Genomic DNA, 20,982 nt, shown 5'->3' with positions numbered 1-20,982 from the left:
CAGAGCTGTGGTCACATCCTCTCCTCTGCTCCAGTCACCTCCAGAGCTGCGGTCACATCCTCTCCTCTGCTCCAGTCACCTCCAGAGCTGCGGTCACATCCTCTCCTCTGCTCCAGTCACCTCCAGAGCTGCGGTCACATCCTCTCCTCTGCTCCAGTCACCTCCAGAGCTGCGGTCACATCCTCTCCTCTGCTCCAGTCACCTCCAGAGCTGCGGTCACATCCTCTCCTCTGCTCCAGTCACCTCCAGAGCTGTGGTCACATCCTCTCCTCTGCTCCAGTCACCTCCAGAGCTGCGGTCACATCCTCTCTTGTGCTCCAGTCACCTCCAGAGCTGTGGTCACATCCTCTCTTGTGCTCCAGTCACCTACAGAGCTGCGGTCCTGTCCTGTGCTCCAGTCACCTCCAGAGCTGCGGTCACATCCTTCCCTGTGCTCCAGTTACCTCCAGAGCTGTGGTCACATCCTCTCCTCTGCTCCAGTCACCTCCAGAGCTGCGGGCACATCTTGTCCTGTGCTCCAGTCACCTCCAGAGCTGCGATCACATCCTTCCCTGTGCTCCAGTCACCTCTAGAGCTGCGGTCACATCCTGTCCTTTGCTCCAGTCACCTCCAGAGCTGCGGTCCTGTCCTGTGCTCCAGTCACCTCCAGAGCTGCGGTCACATCCTTCCCTGTGCTCCAGTCACCTCCAGAGCTGCAGTCACATCCTCTCCTCTGCTCCAGTCACCTCCAGAACTGCAGTCACATCCTCTCCTGTGCTCCAGTCACCTCCAGAGCTGCGGGCACATCTTGTCCTGTGCGCCAGTCACGTCCAGAGCTGCGGTCACATCCTTCCCTGTGCTCCAGTCACCTCTAGAGCTGCGGTCACATCCTGTCCGGTGCTCCAGTCACCTCCAGAGCTGCGGTCACATCCTTCCCTCTGCTCCAGTCACCTCCAGAGCTGTGGTCACATCCTCTCCTCTGCTCCAGTCACCTCCAGAGCTGTGGTCACATCCTCTCCTCTGCTCCAGTCACCTCCAGAGCTGCGGCCACATCTTGTCCTGTGCTCCAGTCACCTCCAGAGCTGCGGTCACATCCTTCCCTCTGCTCCAGTCACCTCCAGAGCTGCAGTCACATCCTCTCCTCTGCTCCAGTCACCTCCAGAACTGCAGTCACATCCTCTCCTGTGCTCCAGTCACCTCCAGAGCTGCGGTCACATCCTCTCCTGTGCACCCATCACCTCCAGAGCTGCGGTCACATCCTCTTGTGCTCCAGTCACCTCCAGAGCTGCGGTCACATCCTCTCGTGCTCCAGTCACCTCCAGAGCTGTGGTCACATCCTCTCTTGTGCTCCAGTCACCTACAGAGCTGCGGTCCTGTCCTGTGCTCCAGTCACCTCCAGAGCTGCGGTCACATCCTTCCCTGTGCTCCAGTTACCTCCAGAGCTGTGGTCACATCCTCTCCTCTGCTCCAGTCACCTCCAGAGCTGCGGGCACATCTTGTTCTGTGCTCCAGTCACCTCCAGAGCTGCGATCACATCCTTCCCTGTGCTCCAGTCACCTCTAGAGCTGCGGTCACATCCTGTCCTTTGCTCCAGTCACCTCCAGAGCTGCGGTCCTGTCCTGTGCTCCAGTCACCTCCAGAGCTGCGGTCACATCCTTCCCTGTGCTCCAGTCACCTCCAGAGCTGCAGTCACATCCTCTCCTCTGCTCCAGTCACCTCCAGAACTGCAGTCACATCCTCTCCTGTGCTCCAGTCACCTCCAGAGCTGCGGGCACATCTTGTCCTGTGCGCCAGTCACGTCCAGAGCTGCGGTCACATCCTTCCCTCTGCTCCAGTCACCTCCAGAGCTGCAGTCACATCCTCTCCTCTGCTCCAGTCACCTCCAGAACTGCAGTCACATCCTCTCCTGTGCTCCAGTCACCTCCAGAGCTGCGGGCACATCTTGTCCTGTGCGCCAGTCACGTCCAGAGCTGCGGTCACATCCTTCCCTGTGCTCCAGTCACCTCCAGAGCTGTGGTCACATCCTCTCCTCTGCTCCAGTCACCTCCAGAGCTGTGGTCACATCCTCTCCTCTGCTCCAGTCACCTCCAGAGCTGTGGTCACATCCTCTCCTCTGCTCCAGTCACCTCCAGAGCTGTGGTCACATCCTCTCCTCTGCTCCAGTCACCTCCAGAGCTGCGGTCACATCCTCTCCTGTGCACCCATCACCTCCAGAGCTGCGGTCAAATCCTCTCTTGTGCTCCAGTCACCTCCAGAGCTGCGGTCACATCCTTCCCTCTGCTCCAGTCACCTCCAGAGCTGTGGCCACATCCTCTCCTCTGCTCCAGTCACCTCCAGAGCTGCAGTCACAGCCTTCCCTGTGCTCCAGTCACCTCCAGAGCTGCGGTCATTATATTGACAATTTTGTAGGCTGCATGCATTTTTTCTGCCTTGTTCCTCCTGCCCTGGATCATTATCCTACCTGCCGATGAGATGATGTTGTACTCCGCTCCCCACTCTCACGTCTCGCTTCCACATTCCGGCGATGCCAGACGGAGTCTATGGAGGGACCACAGCTGTTTACTGCTACAAGCTCAGGGTCCTCGTACCCCGGAGACCCCAGGATCTGATCACACAGGGACTTTAATTAGACTCTGGAATCTTAATCTCTTTCCTGAAATAATCTGTAATCTGTGTCAGAAAACGGAAGCCGCCGACAACGCTGACGCCGATCACATCTATAGACGGTATAAGACCAGAGCGTCCTCAGATAATGCCGCAGAAAGCACGTCTGCTACATAGGGGCGGTATTATAGTAGTTATATTCTTGTACATAGGGGCAGTATTATAGTAGTTATATTCTTGTACATAGGAGCAGTATTATAGTAGTTATATTCTTGTACATAGGGGCAGTATTATAGTAGTTATATTCTTGTATATAGGAGCAGTATTATAGTAGTTATATTCTTGTACATAGGGGCAGTATTATAGTAGTTATATTCTTGTACATAGGAGCAGTATTATAGTAGTTATATTCTTGTACATAGGAGCAGTATTATAGTAGTTATATTCTTGTACATAGGGGGCAGTATTATAGTAGTTATATTCTTGTACATAGGAGCAGTATTATAGTAGTTATATTCTTGTACATAGGGGGCAGTATTATAGTAGTTATATTCTTGTACATAGGAGCAGTATTATAGTAGTTATATTCTTGTACATAGGGGCAGTATTAATGTAGTTATATTCTTGTACATAGGAGGCAGTATTATAGTAGTTATATTCTTGTACATAGGAGCAGTATTATAGTAGTTATATTCTTGTACATAGGGGGCAGTATTATAGTAGTTATATTCTTGTACATAGGAGCAGTACTATAGTAGTTATATTCTTGTACATAGGAGCAGTATTATAGTAGTTATATTCTTGTACATAGGGGCAGTATTATAGTAGTTATATTCTTGTACATAGGAGCAGTACTATAGTAGTTATATTCCTGTACATAGGGGCAGTATTATAGTAGTTATATTCTTGTACATAGGGGCAGTATTAATGTAGTTATATTCTTGTACATAGGAGCGGTATTATAGTAGTTATATTCTTGTACATAGGAGCAGTATTATAGTAGTTATATTCTTGTACATAGGGGGCAGTATTATAGTAGTTATATTCCTGTACATAGGGGCAGTATTATAGTAGTTATATTCTTGTACATAGGAGCAGTATTATAGTAGTTATATTCTTGTACATAGGAGCGGTATTATAGTAGTTATATTCTTGTACATAGGAGCAGTATTATAGTAGTTTTATTCTTGTACATAGGGGGCAGTATTATAGTAGTTATATTCTTGTACATAGGAGCAGTACTATAGTAGTTATATTCCTGTACATAGGGGCAGTATTATAGTAGTTATATTCTTGTACATAGGGGCAGTATTAATGTAGTTATATTCTTGTACATAGGGGCAGTATTATAGTAGTTATATTCTTGTACATAGGAGCAGTATTATAGTAGTTATATTCTTGTATATAGGGGGCAGTATTATAGTAGTTATATTCTTGTATATAGGGGGCAGTATTATAGTAATTATATTCTTGTACATAGGGGCAGTATTATAGTAGTTATATTCCTGTACATAGGGGCAGTATTATAGTAGTTATATTCTTGTACATAGGGGCAGTATTAATGTAGTTATATTCTTGTACATAGGAGCAGTATTATAGTAGTTATATTCTTGTACATAGGGGGCAGTATTATAGTAGTTATATTCTTGTACATAGGAGCAGTACTATAGTAGTTATATTCTTGTACATAGGAGCAGTATTATAGTAGTTATATTCCTGTACATAGGGGCAGTATTATAGTAGTTATATTCTTGTACATAGGAGCAGTATTATAGTAGTTATATTCTTGTACATAGGGGGCAGTATTATAGTAGTTATATTCTTGTACATAGGAGCAGTACTGTAGTAGTTATATTCCTGTACATAGGGGCAGTATTATAGTAGTTATATTCTTGTACATAGGGGCAGTATTAATGTAGTTATATTCTTGTACATAGGAGCGGTATTATAGTAGTTATATTCTTGTACATAGGAGCAGTATTATAGTAGTTATATTCTTGTACATAGGGGGCAGTATTATAGTAGTTATATTCCTGTACATAGGGGCAGTATTATAGTAGTTATATTCTTGAACATAGGAGCAGTATTATAGTAGTTATATTCTTGTATATAGGGGGCAGTATTATAGTAGTTATATTCTTGTATATAGGGGGCAGTATTATAGTAATTATATTCTTGTACATAAGGGCAGTATTATAGTAGTTATATTCTTGTACATAGGGGCAGTATTATAGTAGTTATATTCTTGTACATAGGGGCAGTATTATAGTAGTTATATTCTTGTATATAGGGGGCAGTATTATAGTAATTATATTCTTGTACATAAGGGCAGTATTATAGTAGTTATATTCTTGTACATAGGGGCAGTATTATAGTAGTTATATTCTTGTACATAGGGGCAGTATTATAGTAGTTATATTCTTGTACATAGGGCCAGTATTATAGTAGTTATATTCTTGTACATAGGGGGCAGTATTATAGTAGTTATATTCTTGTACATAGGGGCAGTATTATAGTAGTTATATTCTTGTACATAGGAGCAGTATTATAGTAGTTATATTCTTGTACATAGGAGCAGTATTATAGTAGTTATATTATTGTACATAGGGGGCAGTATTATAGTAGTTATATTCTTGTACATAGGAGCAGTATTATAGTAGTTATATTCTTATACATAGAGGTCAGTATTATAGTAGTTATATTCTTGTACATAGGGGCAGTATTATAGTAGTTATATTCTTGTACATAGGAGCAGTATTATAGTAGTTATATTCTTGTACATAGGAGCAGTATTATAGTAGTTATATTCTTATACATAGAGGTCAGTATTATAGTAGTTATATTCTTATACATAGAGGTCAGTATTATAGTAGTTATATTCTTATACATAGAGGTCAGTATTATAGTAGTTATATTCCTGTACATAGGGGGCAGTATTATAGTAGTTATATTCTTGTACATAGGAGCAGTATTATAGTAGTTATATTCTTATACATAGGGGCAGTATTATAGTAGTTATATTCTTGTACATAGGAGCAGTATTATAGTAGTTATATTCTTGTACATAGGAGCAGTATTATAGTAGTTATATTATTGTACATAGGGGGCAGTATTATAGTAGTTATATTCTTGTACATAGGGCAGTATTATAGTAGTTATATTCTTGTACATAGGGGCAGTATTATAGTAGTTATATTCTTATACATAGAGGTCAGTATTATAGTAGTTATATTCTTATACATAGAGGTCAGTATTATAGTAGTTATATTCCTGTACATAGGGGGCAGTATTATAGTAGTTATATTCTTGTACATAGGGGCAGTATTATAGTAGTTATATTCTTGTACATAGGAGCAGTATTATAGTAGTTATATTCTTGTACATAGGAGCAGTATTATAGTAGTTATATTATTGTACATAGGGGGCAGTATTATAGTAGTTATATTCTTGTACATAGGGCAGTATTATAGTAGTTATATTCTTGTACATAGGGGCAGTATTATAGTAGTTATATTCTTATACATAGAGGTCAGTATTATAGTAGTTATATTCTTGTACATAGGGGCAGTATTATAGTAGTTATATTCTTGTACATAGGAGCAGTATTATAGTAGTTATATTCTTGTACATAGGAGCAGTATTATAGTAGTTATATTCTTGTACTTAGGAGCAGTATTATAGTAGTTATATTCTTGTACATAGGGGCAGTATTATAGTAGTTATATTATTGTACATAGGGGCAGTATTATAGTAGTTATATTCTTGTACATAGGGGAAGTATTATAGTGGTTATATTCTTGTGCATAGGAGCAGTATTATAGTAGTTATATTCTTGTACATAGGGAGCAGTATTATAGTAGTTATATTCTTGTACATAGGAGCAGTATTATAGTAGTTATATTCTTGTACATAGGGGGCAGTATTATAGTAGTTATATTCTTGTACATAGGAGCAGTATTATAGTAGTTATATTCTTGTACATAGGAGCAGTATTATAGTAGTTATATTCTTGTACATAGGAGCAGTATTATAGTAGTTATATTCTTGTACATAGGGGCAGTATTACAGTATTATAGTAGTTATATTCTTGTACATAGGAGCAGTAATATATTAGTTATATTCTTGTACATAGGGGCAGTATTATAGTAGTTATATTCTTGTACATAGGGGCAGTATTATAGTAGTTATATTCTTGTACATAGGAGCAGTATTATAGTAGTTATATTGTTGTACATAGGGAGCAGTATTATAGTAGTTATATTCTTGTACATAGGGGCAGTATTATAGTAGTTATATTCTTGTACATAGGAGCAGTATTATAGTAGTTATATTCTTGTACATAGGAGCAGTATTATAGTAGTTATGTTCTTGTACATAGGGGCAGTATTATAGTAGTTATATTCATGTACATAGGAGCAGTATTATAGTAGTTATATTCTTGTACATAGGAGCAGTATTATAGTAGTTATATTCTTGTACATAGGAGGCAGTATTATAGTAGTTATATTCTTGTACATAGGGGGCAGTATTATAGTAGTTATATTCTTGTACATAGGAGCAGTTTTATAGTAGTTATATTCTTGTACATAGGAGCAGTATTATAGTAGTTATATTCTTGTACATAGGGGGCAGTATTATAGTAGTTACATTCTTGTACATAGGAGCAGTTTTATAGTAGTTATATTCTTGTACATAGGAGCAGTATTATAGTAGTTATATACTTGTACATAGGGGACAGTATTATAGTAGCTATATTCTTGTACATAGGAGCAGTATTATAGTAGTTATATTCTTGTACATAGGGGGCAGTATTATAGTAGTTATATTCTTGTACAAAGGGGGCAGTATTATAGTAGTTATATTCTTGTACATAGGGGGCAGTATTATAGTAGTTATATTCTTGTACATAGGGGCAGTATTATAGTAATTATATTCTTGTACATAGGAGCAGTATTATAGTGGTTATATTCTTGTACATAGGAGCAGTATTATAGTGGTTATATTCTTGTACATAGGGGACAGTATTATAGTAGTTATATACTTGTACATAGGGGACAGTATTATAGTAGCTATATTCTTGTACATAGGAGCAGTATTATAGTAGTTATATTCTTGTACATAGGGGGCAGTATTATAGTAGTTATATTCTTGTACATAGGGGCAGTATTATAGTAGTTATATTCTTGTACATAGGAGCAGTATTATAGTAGTTATATTCTTGTACATAGGAGCAGTATTATAGTAGTTATATTCTTGTACATAGGAGCAGTATTATAGTAGTTATATACTTGTACATAGGGGACAGTATTATAGTAGCTATATTCTTGTACATAGGAGCAGTATTATAGTAGTTATATTCTTGTACATAGGGGGCAGTATTATAGTAGTTATATTCTTGTACATAGGGAGCAGTATTATAGTAGTTATATTCTTGTACATAGGGGCAGTATTATAGTAATTATATTCTTGTACATAGGAGCAGTATTATAGTAGTTATATTCTTGTACATAGGGGCAGTATTATAGTAGTTATATTCTTGTACATAGGGGCAGTATTATATATTCATGTAGATGAATCGGTGTCTTTCCTCTGCCGTCAGTCGCTGCTTCCAGACAGATCTCGTCTAGACACAGCAGATTGATCGGGAAATTCATTATGTGCCGTCCGGGGATATTAAAGCTCTGTGGCGTGAAGTCATAAAGTGCTCCTGTCTCTATTGTGTCCGGCGGGGTCAGTCGGGAGAGCGCACAGCTGTTAGCTGGTCAGTAGATGGAAAACGAAAATGAATGTGCTAGCGTAATGTATTTAGTGTGTGTATCTGATGGGGCAGTGATGTTTGCCATTATTGTGTTTACTTCCTGCAGGTGACTGATGTGTTGCTGCCTCCTGCTGGTGAGCTCGGTCATTACATGATGCTGGCAGTGACGCTCCGCTCTCTTCTTTCTCCGCAGTCCTACTTTGTGACAGACTATGACCCGACCATCGAGGATTCCTACACCAAGCAGTGCGTTATCGATGAGCGCGCCGCACGGCTGGACAGTGAGTACCCTGTGTCTTCCTGACCCGACCACCTGTATGCGGGTGTATATCCTGTGTATGCAGGCAGTGAGTACCCTGTGCTGGACCCGGCCACCTGTATGCGGGTGTATATCCTGTGTATGCAGGCAGTGAGTACCATGTGCTGGACCCGGCCACCTGTATGCAGGTGTATATCCTGTGTATGCAGGCAGTGACTACCCTGTGCTGGACCCGGCCACCTGTATGCAGGTGTATATCCTGTGTATGCAGACAGTGACTACCCTGTGCTGGACCCGGCCACCTGTATGCGGGTGTATATCCTGTGTATGCAGGCAGTGAGTACCATGTGCTGGACCCGGCCACCTGTATGCAGGTGTATATCCTGTGTATGCAGGCAGTGAGTACCCTGTGCTGGACCCGGCCACCTGTATGCAGGTGTATATCCTGTGTATGCAGGCAGTGAGTACCGTGTGCTGGACCCGGCAACCTGTATGCGGGTGTATATCCTGTGTATGCAGGCAGTGAGTACCATGTGCTGGACCCGGCCACCTGTATGCAGGTGTATATCCTGTGTATGCAGACAGTGACTACCCTGTGCTGGACCCGGCCACCTGTATGCGGGTGTATATCCTGTGTATGCAGGCAGTGAGTACCATGTGCTGGACCCGGCCACCTGTATGCAGGTGTATATCCTGTGTATGCAGACAGTGACTACCCTGTGCTGGACCCGGCCACCTGTATGCGGGTGTATATCCTGTGTATGCAGGCAGTGAGTACCATGTGCTGGACCCGGCCACCTGTATGCAGGTGTATATCCTGTGTATGCAGACAGTGACTACCCTGTGCTGGACCCGGCCACCTGTATGCGGGTGTATATCCTGTGTATGCAGGCAGTGAGTACCGTGTGCTGGACCCGGCCACCTGTATGCAGGTGTATATCCTGTGTATGCAGGCAGTGAGTACCCTGTGCTGGACCCGGCCACCTGTATGCAGGTGTATATCCTGTGTATGCAGGCAGTGAGTACCGTGTGCTGGACCCGGCAACCTATATGTGGGTATATATCCTGTGTATGCAGGCAGTGAGTACCATGTGCTGGACCCGGCCACCTGTATGCGGGTGTATATCCTGTGTATGCAGGCAGTGAGTACCCTGTGCTGGACCCGACCACCTGTATGCAGGTGTATATCCTGTGTATGCAGGCAGTGAGTACCGTGTGCGGGACCCGACCACCTGTATGCGGGTGTATATCCTGTGTATGCAGGCAGTGAGTACCGTGTGCTGGACCCGACCACCTGTATGCGGGTGTATATCCTGTGTATGCAGGCAGTGAGTACCGTGTGCTGGACCCGACCACCTGTATGCGGGTGTATATCCTGTGTATACAGGTAGTGAATACCGTGTGCTGGACCCGACCACCTGTATGCGGGTGTATATCCTGTGTATGCAGGCAGTGAGTACCGTGTGCTGGACCCGACCACCTGTATGCGGGTGTATATCCTGTGTATACAGGCAGTGAATACCGTGTGCCGGACCCGACCACCTGTATGCGGGTGTATATCCTGTGTATGCAGGCAGTGAGTACCCTGTGCGTGACCCGGCCACCTGTATGCGGGTGTATATCCTGTGTATGCAGGCAGTGAGTACCCTGTGCTGGACCCGGCCACCTGTATGCGGGTGTATATCCTGTGTATACAGGCAGTGAGTACCATGTGCTGGACCCGACCACCTGTATGCAGGTGTATATCCTGTGTATACAGGCAGTGAGTATCGTGTGCCGGACCCGGCCACCTGTATGCGGGTGTATATCCTGTGTATGCAGGCAGTGAGTACCCTGTGCTGGACCCGGCCACCTGTATGCGGGTGTATATCCTGTGTATGCAGGCAGTGAGTACCGTGTGCCGTACCCGACCACTAGTATGCGGGTGTATATCCTGTGTATGCAGGCAGTGAATACCCTGTGCTGGACCCGACCACCTGTATGTGGGTATATATCCTGTGTATACAGGCAGTGAGTACCGTGTGCCGGACCCGACCACCTGTATGCGGGTGTATATCCTGTGTATGCAGGCAGTGAATACCCTGTGCCGTACCCGACCACCTGTATGCGGGTGTATATCCTGTGTATGCAGGCAGTGAATACCCTGTGCCGTACCCGACCACCTGTATGCGGGTGTATATCCTGTGTATGCAGGCAGTGAGTACCGTGTGCCGGACCCGACCACCTGTATGCGGGTGTATATCCTGTGTATGCAGGCAGTGAATACCCTGTGCTGGACCCGACCACCTGTATGTGGGTATATATCCTGTGTATACAGGCAGTGAGTACCCTGTGCTGGACCCGACCACCTGTATGCGGGTGTATATCCTGTGTATGCAGGCAGTGAGTACCGTGTGCTGAACCCGACCACCTGTATGCGGGTATATATCCTGTGTATACAGACAGTGAGTACCCTGTGCTGGACCCGACCACCTGTATGCGGGTGTATATCCTGTGTATGCAGGCAGTGAGTACCGTGTGCCGGACCCGACCACCTGTATGCGGGTGTATATCCTGTGTATACAGACAGTGAGTACCGTGTGCTGGACCCGACCACCTGTATGCAGGTGTATATCCTGTGTATACAGGCAGTGAGTATCGTGTGCCGGACCCGGCCACCTGTATGCGGGTGTATATCCTGTGTATGCAGGCAGTGAGTACCCTGTGCTGGACCCGGCCACCTGTATGCGGGTGTATATCCTGTGTATGCAGGCAGTGAGTACCGTGTGCCGTACCCGACCACTAGTATGCGGGTGTATATCCTGTGTATGCAGGCAGTGAATACCCTGTGCTGGACCCGACCACCTGTATGTGGGTATATATCCTGTGTATACAGGCAGTGAGTACCGTGTGCCGGACCCGACCACCTGTATGCGGGTGTATATCCTGTGTATGCAGGCAGTGAATACCCTGTGCCGTACCCGACCACCTGTATGCGGGTGTATATCCTGTGTATGCAGGCAGTGAATACCCTGTGCCGTACCCGACCACCTGTATGCGGGTGTATATCCTGTGTATGCAGGCAGTGAGTACCGTGTGCCGGACCCGACCACCTGTATGCGGGTGTATATCCTGTGTATGCAGGCAGTGAATACCCTGTGCTGGACCCGACCACCTGTATGTGGGTATATATCCTGTGTATACAGGCAGTGAGTACCCTGTGCTGGACCCGACCACCTGTATGCGGGTGTATATCCTGTGTATGCAGGCAGTGAGTACCGTGTGCTGAACCCGACCACCTGTATGCGGGTATATATCCTGTGTATACAGACAGTGAGTACCCTGTGCTGGACCCAACCACCTGTATGCGGGTGTATATCCTGTGTATGCAGGCAGTGAGTACCGTGTGCCGGACCCGACCACCTGTATACGGATGTATATCCTGTGTATACAGGCAGTGAGTACCCTGTGCTGGACCCGACCACCTGTATGCGGGTGTATATCCTGTGTATGCAGGCAGTGAGTACCCTGTGCTGGACCCGGCCACCTGTATGCGGGTATATATCCTGTGTATACAGGCAGTGAGTACCCTGTGCTGGACCCGACCACCTGTATGCAGGTGTATATCCTGTGTATGCAGGCAGTGAGTACCGTGTGCTGGACCCGGCCACCTGTATGCAGGTGTATATCCTGTGTATGCAGGCAGTGAGTACCGTGTGCCGGACCCGGCCACCTGTATGCGTGTGTATATCCTGTGTATGCAGGCAGTGAGTACCGTGTGCTGGACCCGGCAACCTGTATGCGGGTGTATATCCTGTGTATGCAGGCAGTGAGTACCGTGTGCCGGACCCGGCAACCTGTATGCAGGTGTATATCCTGTGTATGCAGGCAGTGAGTACCGTGTGCTGGACCCGGCAACCTGTATGCGGGTGTATATCCTGTGTATGCAGGCAGTGAGTACCGTGTGCTGGACCCGGCAACCTGTATGCAGGTGTATATCCTGTGTATGCAGGCAGTGAGTACCGTGTGCCGGACCCGGCCACCTGTATGCGTGTGTATATCCTGTGTATGCAGGCAGTGAGTACCGTGTGCCGGACCCGGCCACCTGTATGCGGGTGTATATCCTGTGTATGCAGGCAGTGAGTACCCTGTGCTGGACCCGGCAACCTATATGTGGGTATATATCCTGTGTATGCAGGCAGTGAGTACCCTGTGCTGGACCCGGCCACCTGTTTGCGGGTGTATATCCTGTGTATGCAGGCAGTGAGTACCATGTGCTGGACCCGGCCACCTGTATGCAGGTGTATATCCTGTGTATGCAGGCAGTGAGTACCGTGTGCGGGACCCGACCACCTGTATGCGGGTATATATCCTGTGTATACAGGCAGTGAATACCGTGTGCTGGACCCAACCACCTGTATGCGGGTGTATATCCTGTGTATGCAGGCAGTGAGTACCGTGTGCTGGACCCGACCACCTGTATGCGGGTGTATGTCCTGTGTATGCAGGCAGTGAGTACCGTGTGCCGGACCCGACCACCTGTATGCGGGTGTATATCCTGTGTATGCAGGCAGTGAGTACCCTGTGCTTGACACGGCCACCTGTATGCGGGTGTATATCCTGTGTATGCAGGCAGTGAGTACCCTGTGCTGGACCCGGCCACCTGTATGCGGGTGTATATCCTGTGTATACAGGCAGTGAGTACCATGTGCTGGACCCGACCACCTGTATGCAGGTGTATATCCTGTGTATACAGGCAGTGAGTACCGTGTGCCGGACCCGGCCACCTGTATGCGGGTGTATATCCTGTGTATGCAGGCAGTGAGTACCCTGTGCTGGACCCGGCCACCTGTATGCGGGTGTATATCCTGTGTATGCAGGCAGTGAGTACCCTGTGCCGGACCCGACCACCTGTATGCGGGTATATATCCTGTGTATGCAGGCAGTGAGTACCGTGTGCCGGACCCGACCACCTGTATGCGGGTGTATATCCTGTGTATGCAGGCAGTGGGTATCGTGTGCCGGACCCGACCACCTGTATGCGGGTGTATATCCTGTGTATACAGGCAGTGAGTACCCTGTGCCGAACCCGACCACCTGTATGCGGGTGTATATCCTGTGTATGCAGGCAGTGAGTACCGTGTGCCGGACCCGACCACCTGTATGCGGGTGTATATCCTGTGTATACAGGCAGTGAGTACCCTGTGCCGAACCCGACCACCTGTTTGCGGGTGTATATCCTGTGTATGCAGGCAGTGAGTACCGTGTGCCGTACCCGACCACTAGTATGCGGGTGTATATCCTGTGTATGCAGGCAGTGAATACCCTGTGCTGGACCCGACCACCTGTATGTGGGTATATATCCTGTGTATACAGGCAGTGAGTACCGTGTGCCGGATCCGACCACCTGTATGCGGGTGTATATCCTGTGTATGCAGGCAGTGAATACCCTGTGCCGTACCCGACCACCTGTATGCGGGTGTATATCCTGTGTATGCAAGCAGTGAGTACCGTGTGCTGGACCCGACCACCTGTATGCGGGTGTATATCCTGTGTATGCAGGCAGTGAATACCCTGTGCTGGACCCGACCACCTGTATGTGGGTGTATATCCTGTGTATACAGGCAGTGAGTACCCTGTGCTGGACCCGACCACCTGTATGCGGGTGTATATCCTGTGTATGCAGGCAGTGAGTACCGTGTGCTGAACCCGACCACCTGTATGCAGGTGTATATCCTGTGTATACAGACAGTGAGTACCCTGTGCTGGACCCGACCACCTGTATGCGGGTGTATATCCTGTGTATGCAGGCAGTGAGTACCCTGTGCTGGACCCGACCACCTGTATGCAGGTGTATATCCTGTGTATACAGACAGTGAGTACCCTGTGCTGGACCCGACCACCTGTATGCTGGTGTATATCCTGTGTATGCAGGCAGTGAGTACCCTGTGCTGGACCCAACCACCTGTATGCGGGTGTATATCCTGTGTATGCAGGCAGTGAATACCCTGTGCTGGACCCGGCCACCTGTATGCGGGTGTATATCCTGTGTATGCAGACAGTGAGTACCCTGTGCTGGACCCGACCACCTGTATGCGGGTATATATCCTGTGTATGCTGGCAGTGAGTACCGTGTGCTGGACCCGACCACCCGTATACGGGTGTATATCCTGTGTATACAGGCAGTGAGTACCCTGTGCTGGACCCGACCACCTGTATGCGGGTGTATATCCTGTGTATGCAGGCAGTGAGTACCGTGTGCTGGACCCGGCCACCTGTATGCTCGTGTATATCCTGTGTATGCAGGCAGTGAATACCCTGTGCTGGACCCGGCCATCTGTATGCGGGTGTATATCCTGTGTATGCAGGCAGTGAGTACCCTGTGCTCGACCCGGCCACCTGTATGCGGATGTATATCCGGTGTATGCAGGCAGTGAGTACCGTGTGCCGGACCCGACCACCTGTATGCGGGTGTATATCCTGTGTATACAGACAGTGAGTACCCTGTGCTGGACCCGACCACCTGTATGCTGGTGTATATCCTGTGTATGCAGGCAGTGAGTACCGTGTGCTGGACCCAACCACCTGTATGCGGGTGTATATCCTGTGTATGCAGGCAGTGAGTACCGTGTGCTGGACCCAACCACCTGTATGCTGGTGTATATCCTGTGTATACAGACAGTGAGTACCCTGTGCTGGACCCAACCACCTGTATGCGGGTGTATATCCTGTGTATGCAGGCAGTGAGTACCGTGTGCCGGACCCGACCACCTGTATGCGGGTGTATATCCTGTGTATACAGGCAGTGAGTACCCTGTGCTGGACCCGACCACCTGTATGCGGGTGTATATCCTGTGTATGCAGGCAGTGAGTACCCTGTGCTGGACCCGACCACCTGTATGCAGGTGTATATCCTGTGTATGCAGGCAGTGAGTACCCTGTGCTGGACCCGGCCACCTGTATGCTGGTGTATATCCTGTGTGTGCAGGTAGTGAGTACCGTGTGTCGTACCCGACCACCTGTATGCGGGTGTATATTCTGTGTATGCAGGCAGTGAATACCCTGTGCTGGACCCGGCCACCTGTATGCGGGTGTATATCCTGTGTATGCAGGCAGTGAGTACCCTGTGCTCGACCCGGCCACCTGTATGCGGGTGTATATCCTGTGTATGCAGGCAGTGAGTACCCTGTGCTGGACCCGACCACCTGTATGCGGGTGTATATCCTGTGTATGCAGGCAGTGAATGCCCTGTGCTGGACCCGACCACCTGTATGCGGGTGTATATCCTGTGTATACAGGCAGTGAGTACCCTGTGCTGAACCTGACCACCTGTATGCGGGTATATATCCTGTGTATGTAGGCAGTGAGTACCCTGTGCTGGACCCGACCACCTGTATGCGGGTGTATATCCTGTGTATACAGGCAGTGAATGCCCTGTGCTGGACCCGACCACCTGTATGCGGGTGTATATCCTGTGTATGCAGGCAGTGAGTACCGTGTGCCGGACCCGACCACCTGTTTGCGGGTGTATATCCTGTGTATGCAGGCAGTGAGTACCGTGTGCCGGACCCGACCACCTGGTTGCGGGTGTATATCCTGTGTATACAGGCAGTGAGTACCGTGTGCCGGACCCGACCACCTGTATGCGGGTGTATATCCTGTGTATGCAGGCAGTGAGTACCGTGTGCTGGACCCGACCACCTGTATGCGGGTGTATATCCTGTGTATACAGACAGTGAGTACCCTGTGCTGGACCCGACCACCTGTATGCGGGTGTATATCCTGTGTATACAGACAGTGAGTACCCTGTGCTGGACCCGACCACCTGTATGCGGGTGTATATCCTGTGTATACAGGCAGTGAGTACCCTGTGCTGGACCCGACCACCTGTATGCGGGTGTATATCCTGTGTATACAGACAGTGAGTACCCTGTGCTGGACCCGACCACCTGTATGCGGGTGTATATCCTGTGTATACAGGCAGTGAGTACCGTGTGCTGGACCCGGCCACCTGTATGCGGGTGTATATCCTGTGTATGCAGGCAGTGAGTACCGTGTGCCGGACCCGACCACCTGTATGCGGGTGTATATCCTGTGTATGCAGGCAGTGAGTACCCTGTGCTGGACCCGACCACCTTTATGCGGGTATATATCCTGTGTATACAGGCAGTGAGTACTGTGTGCTGGACCCGACCACCTGTATGCGGGTGTATATCCTGTGTATACAGGCAGTGAGTACCGTGTGCTGGACCCGGCCACCTGTATGCGGGTGTATATCCTGTGTATGCAGGCAGTGAGTACCGTGTGCCGGACCCGACCACCTGTATGCGGGTGTATATCCTGTGTATGCAGGCAGTGAGTACCCTGTGCTTGACCCGACCACCTTTATGCGGGTATATATCCTGTGTATACAGGCAGTGAGTACTGTGTGCTGGACCCGACCACCTGTATGCGGGTGTACAGTGGGGCAAAAAAGTATTTAGTCAGTCAGCAATAGTGTAAGTTCCACCACTTAAAAAGATGAGAGGCGTCTGTAATTTACATCATAGGTAGACCTCAACTATGGGAGACAAACTGAGAAAAAAAAATCCAGAAAATCACATTGTCTGTTTTTTTTTCATTTTATTTGCATATTATGGTGGAAAATAAGTATTTGGTCAGAAACAAAATTTCATCTCAATACTTTGTGATATATCCTTTTTTGGCAATGACAGAGGTCAAACGTTTTCTGTAAGTCTTCACAAGGTTGCCACACACTGTTGTTGGTATGTTGGCCCATTCCTCCATGCAGATCTCCTCTAAAGCAGTGATGTTTTTGGCTTTTCGCTTGGCAACACGGACTTTCAACTCCCTCCAAAGGTTTTCTATAGGGTTGAGATCTGGAGACTGGCTAGGCCACTCCAGGACCTAGAAATGCTTCTTACGAAGCCACTCCTTCGTTGCCCTGGCGGTGTGCTTTGGATCATTGTCATGTTGAAAGACCCAGCCACGTTTCATCTTCAATGCCCTTGCTGATGGAAGGAGGTTTGCACTCAAAATCTCACGATACATGGCCCCATTCATTCTTTCATGTACCCGGATCAGTCGTCCTGGCCCCTTTGCAGAGAAACAGCCCCAAAGCATGATGTTTCCACCACCATGCTTTACAGTAGGTATGGTGTTTGATGGATGCAACTCAGTATTCTTTTTCCTCCAAACACGACAAGTTGTGTTTATACTAAACAGTTCCAGTTTGGTTTCATCAGACCATAGGACATTCTCCCAAAACTCCTCTGGATCATCCAAATGCTCTCTAGCAAACTTCAGACGGGCCCGGACATGTACAGGCTTAAGCAGTGGGACACGTCTGGCACTGCAGGATCTGAGTCCATGGTGGCGTAGTGTGTTACTTATGGTAGGCCTTGTTACATTGGTCCCAGCTCTCTGCAGTTCATTCACTAGGTCCCCCCGCGTGGTTCTGGGATTTTTGCTCACCGTTCTTGTGATCATTCTGACCCCACGGGGTGGGATTTTGCGTGGAGCACCAGATCGAGGGAGATTATCAGTGGTCTTGTATGTCTTCCATTTTCTAATTATTGCTCCCACAGTTGATTTCTTCACTCCAAGCTGGTTGGCTATTGCAGATTCAGTCTTCCCAGCCTGGTGCAGGGCTACAATTTTGTTTCTGGTGTCCTTTGACAGCTCTTTGGTCTTCACCATTGTGGAGTTTGGAGTCAGACTGTTTGAGGGTGTGCACAGGTGTCTTTTTATACTGATATATAGACTGAATATGAGTCAACAGTGTGATGCAGCAGCAAAAAAGGCAAATGCAATTCTAGGATGTATTAACAGAAACATACAGTCTAGATCACGTGAAGTCATTATTTCCCTCTACTCCTCTTTGGTCAGACCTCATCTGGAATATTGTGTCCAGTTTTGGGCGCCACATTTTAAAAAAGGCATCAACAAACTGGAGCAAGTTCAGAAAAGAGCGACCAGAATGGTGACCGGTCTGCAAACCCTGTCTTATGAGGAAAGGTTGCAGTATTTGGGAATGTTTAGTTTGCAAAAGAGAAGACTGAGAGGAGACTTAATAGCTGTCTACAAATATCTAAAGGGCTGTCACATTGTAGAAGGATCAACTTTATTCTCATTTGCACAAGGAAAGACTAGAAGCAATGGGATGAAACTGAATGGGAGGAGACACAGATTAGATATTAGAAAGAACTTTTTGACAGTTAGAGTGATCAATGAGTGGAACAGGCTGCCACGAGAAGTGGTGAGTTCTCCTTCAATGGAAGTCTTCAAACAGAGGCTGGACAGACATCTGACTGGGATGATTTAGCGAATCCTGCTTGGAGCAGGGGGTTGGACCAGATGGCCCAGGAGGTCCCTTCCAACTCTACGATTCTATGATAACAAGTTTAAACAGGTGCCATTACTACAGGTAATGAGTGGAGGGAAGAGGAGACTCTTAAAGAAGAAGTTACAGGTCTGTGAGAGCCAGAAATCTTGATTGCTTGTTTCTGACCAAATACTTATTTTCCACCATAATATGCAAATAAAATGAAAAAAAACAGACAATGTGATTTTCTGGATTTTTTTTTCTCAGTTTGTCTCCCATAGTTGAGGTCTACCTATGATGTAAATTACAGACGCCTCTCATCTTTTTAAGTGGTGGAACTTGCACTATTGCTGACTGACTAAATACTTTTTTGCCCCCACTGTATATCCTGTGTATGCAGGCAGTGAGTACCGTGTGCCGGACCCGACCACCTGTATGCGGGTGTATATCCTGTGTATGCAGGCAGTGAGTACCGTGTGCCGGACCCGACCACCTGTATGCGGGTGTATATCCTGTGTATGCAGGCAGTGAGTACCTTGTGCCGGACCCGACCACCTGTATGCGGGTATATATCCTGTGTATACAGGCAGTGAGTACCGTGTGCCGGACCCGACCACCTGTATGCGGGTGTATATAATGTGTATGCAGGCAGTGAGTACCGTGTGCCGGACCCGACCACCTGTATGCGGGTGTATATCCTGTGTATACAGGCAGTGAGTACCGTGTGCCGGACCCGACCACCTGTATGCGGGTGTATATCCTGTGTATGCAGGCAGTGAGTACCTTGTGCCGGACCCGACCACCTGTATGCGGGTATATATCCTGTGTATACAGGCAGTGAGTACCGTGTGCTCGATCCGACCACCTGTATGCGGGTGTATATCCTGTGTATACAGGCAGTGAGTACCGTGTGCCGGACCCGACCTCCTGTATGCGGGTGTATATCCTGTGTATGCAGGCAGTGAGTACCGTGTGCCGGATCCGAACACCTATGTTACGGTGTGGCGGGAAAGCAAAGGTGTACCTGGAAGTGGACCCTCTGGGTCACGGCTCCAGAGCCCCCAGAGGCGAGTGCCCAGGTGAAGACCACCCCCTATACAGGGAGTGTTAGGGACAGACCTCCCGAGGATAGAGCCGCGACAGCCGAAACCAAAGGGACGACTGAGGTAAGAGAGTAGGAGGCAGCATATAGGGTGAGGCAGTAACCCAGGGCGAAGCTGCAGACAGCGTCACCGCATGAGATAATCAGGCGTCTTACCAGGGCTGACGCCGGCCATATGTAGCGGTGGGTGTCGCCACCTTGGGGGCGGGGCCTAGCGCGTCAGCTACCCAGGAGGCTGAGCGCCGTGGGCAGGAACTCGGCGCCGAGGGAGCCGGGCGCGGGGAAGCGCCGAGGGGCAGGAGCGCGCCGGACAGCGCGCGTGGGAAGCGCTGTGACAGTACCCCCCTCCTTACGCCCCCTCCTCCTAATGTTGGAGAGGAACCGTCTCATGATGTGGGGAGCATCAATATTCTCTGAGGGTTCCCATGATCTCTCCTCGGGGCCAAAACCCTTCCAATCAACCAGAAACAGAGTTCTCCCTCTAACAGTCTTCCTAGCCAAAATATCCCGCACCTCAAAGGTGTTATCCGAGCTTCATGGTTGGGAGGTTAGAGCGGGTGCTGGATGAAAGTGGTTAAACACGGCTGGTTTAAGGAGAGACACATGGAAGGTGTTGGGAATCTTAAGTGAGGCGGGTAACCTCAACTTGTAAGCCACGTTGTTGATCCGACTTAAGACCTCAAAGGGACCAATGTAACGTGGGCCTAACTTGTAGGAGGGGATTTTTAACCTGATGTACCGGGAAGCTAACCAAACCTTATCCCCAGGGTGATACGGGGGAACGTCTAGTCGCCTCTTGTCGGCATAACGCTTCATTCTGAGGCTGGCATTCTCAAGGGCCCCTTTGGTCTCCCTCCAAATCTGAGAGAAGTCCACGGACAAGTAATCTGCCGCCGGCACACCCGAGGTGGGGGACACGGGGAGAGGAATGCCTGGGTGTTGACCAAAAACCACAAAAAAGGGAGATTTGGAGGAGG

General features: G+C 48.0%; 1 protein-coding gene across 3 annotated transcripts in view; it reads left to right on the top strand.

The window, feature by feature from the left end:
* Positions 1–20,982, top strand: part of RRAS2 (RAS related 2) — an 81,701-nt gene that overhangs the window by 41,051 nt on the left and 19,668 nt on the right. For all 3 annotated transcript variants that reach the window (XM_073545220.1, XM_073545219.1, XM_073545222.1), the window contains exon 2: positions 8,535–8,622. In XM_073545220.1, the coding sequence (XP_073401321.1) occupies positions 8,535–8,622 (88 nt within the window). The remainder of the gene's footprint in view (positions 1–8,534; positions 8,623–20,982) is intronic.

Source organism: Dendrobates tinctorius, unplaced genomic scaffold (genome assembly GCF_039654945.1).
Source record: "Dendrobates tinctorius isolate UK_male_01 unplaced genomic scaffold, ASM3965494v1 ptg000142l, whole genome shotgun sequence".
In the NCBI taxonomy this organism is placed as follows: Eukaryota; Metazoa; Chordata; class Amphibia; order Anura; family Dendrobatidae; genus Dendrobates; species Dendrobates tinctorius.
The sequence above is the reverse complement of the archived record's forward strand: the minus strand, read 5'-3'. Positions and strand labels throughout refer to the sequence as shown.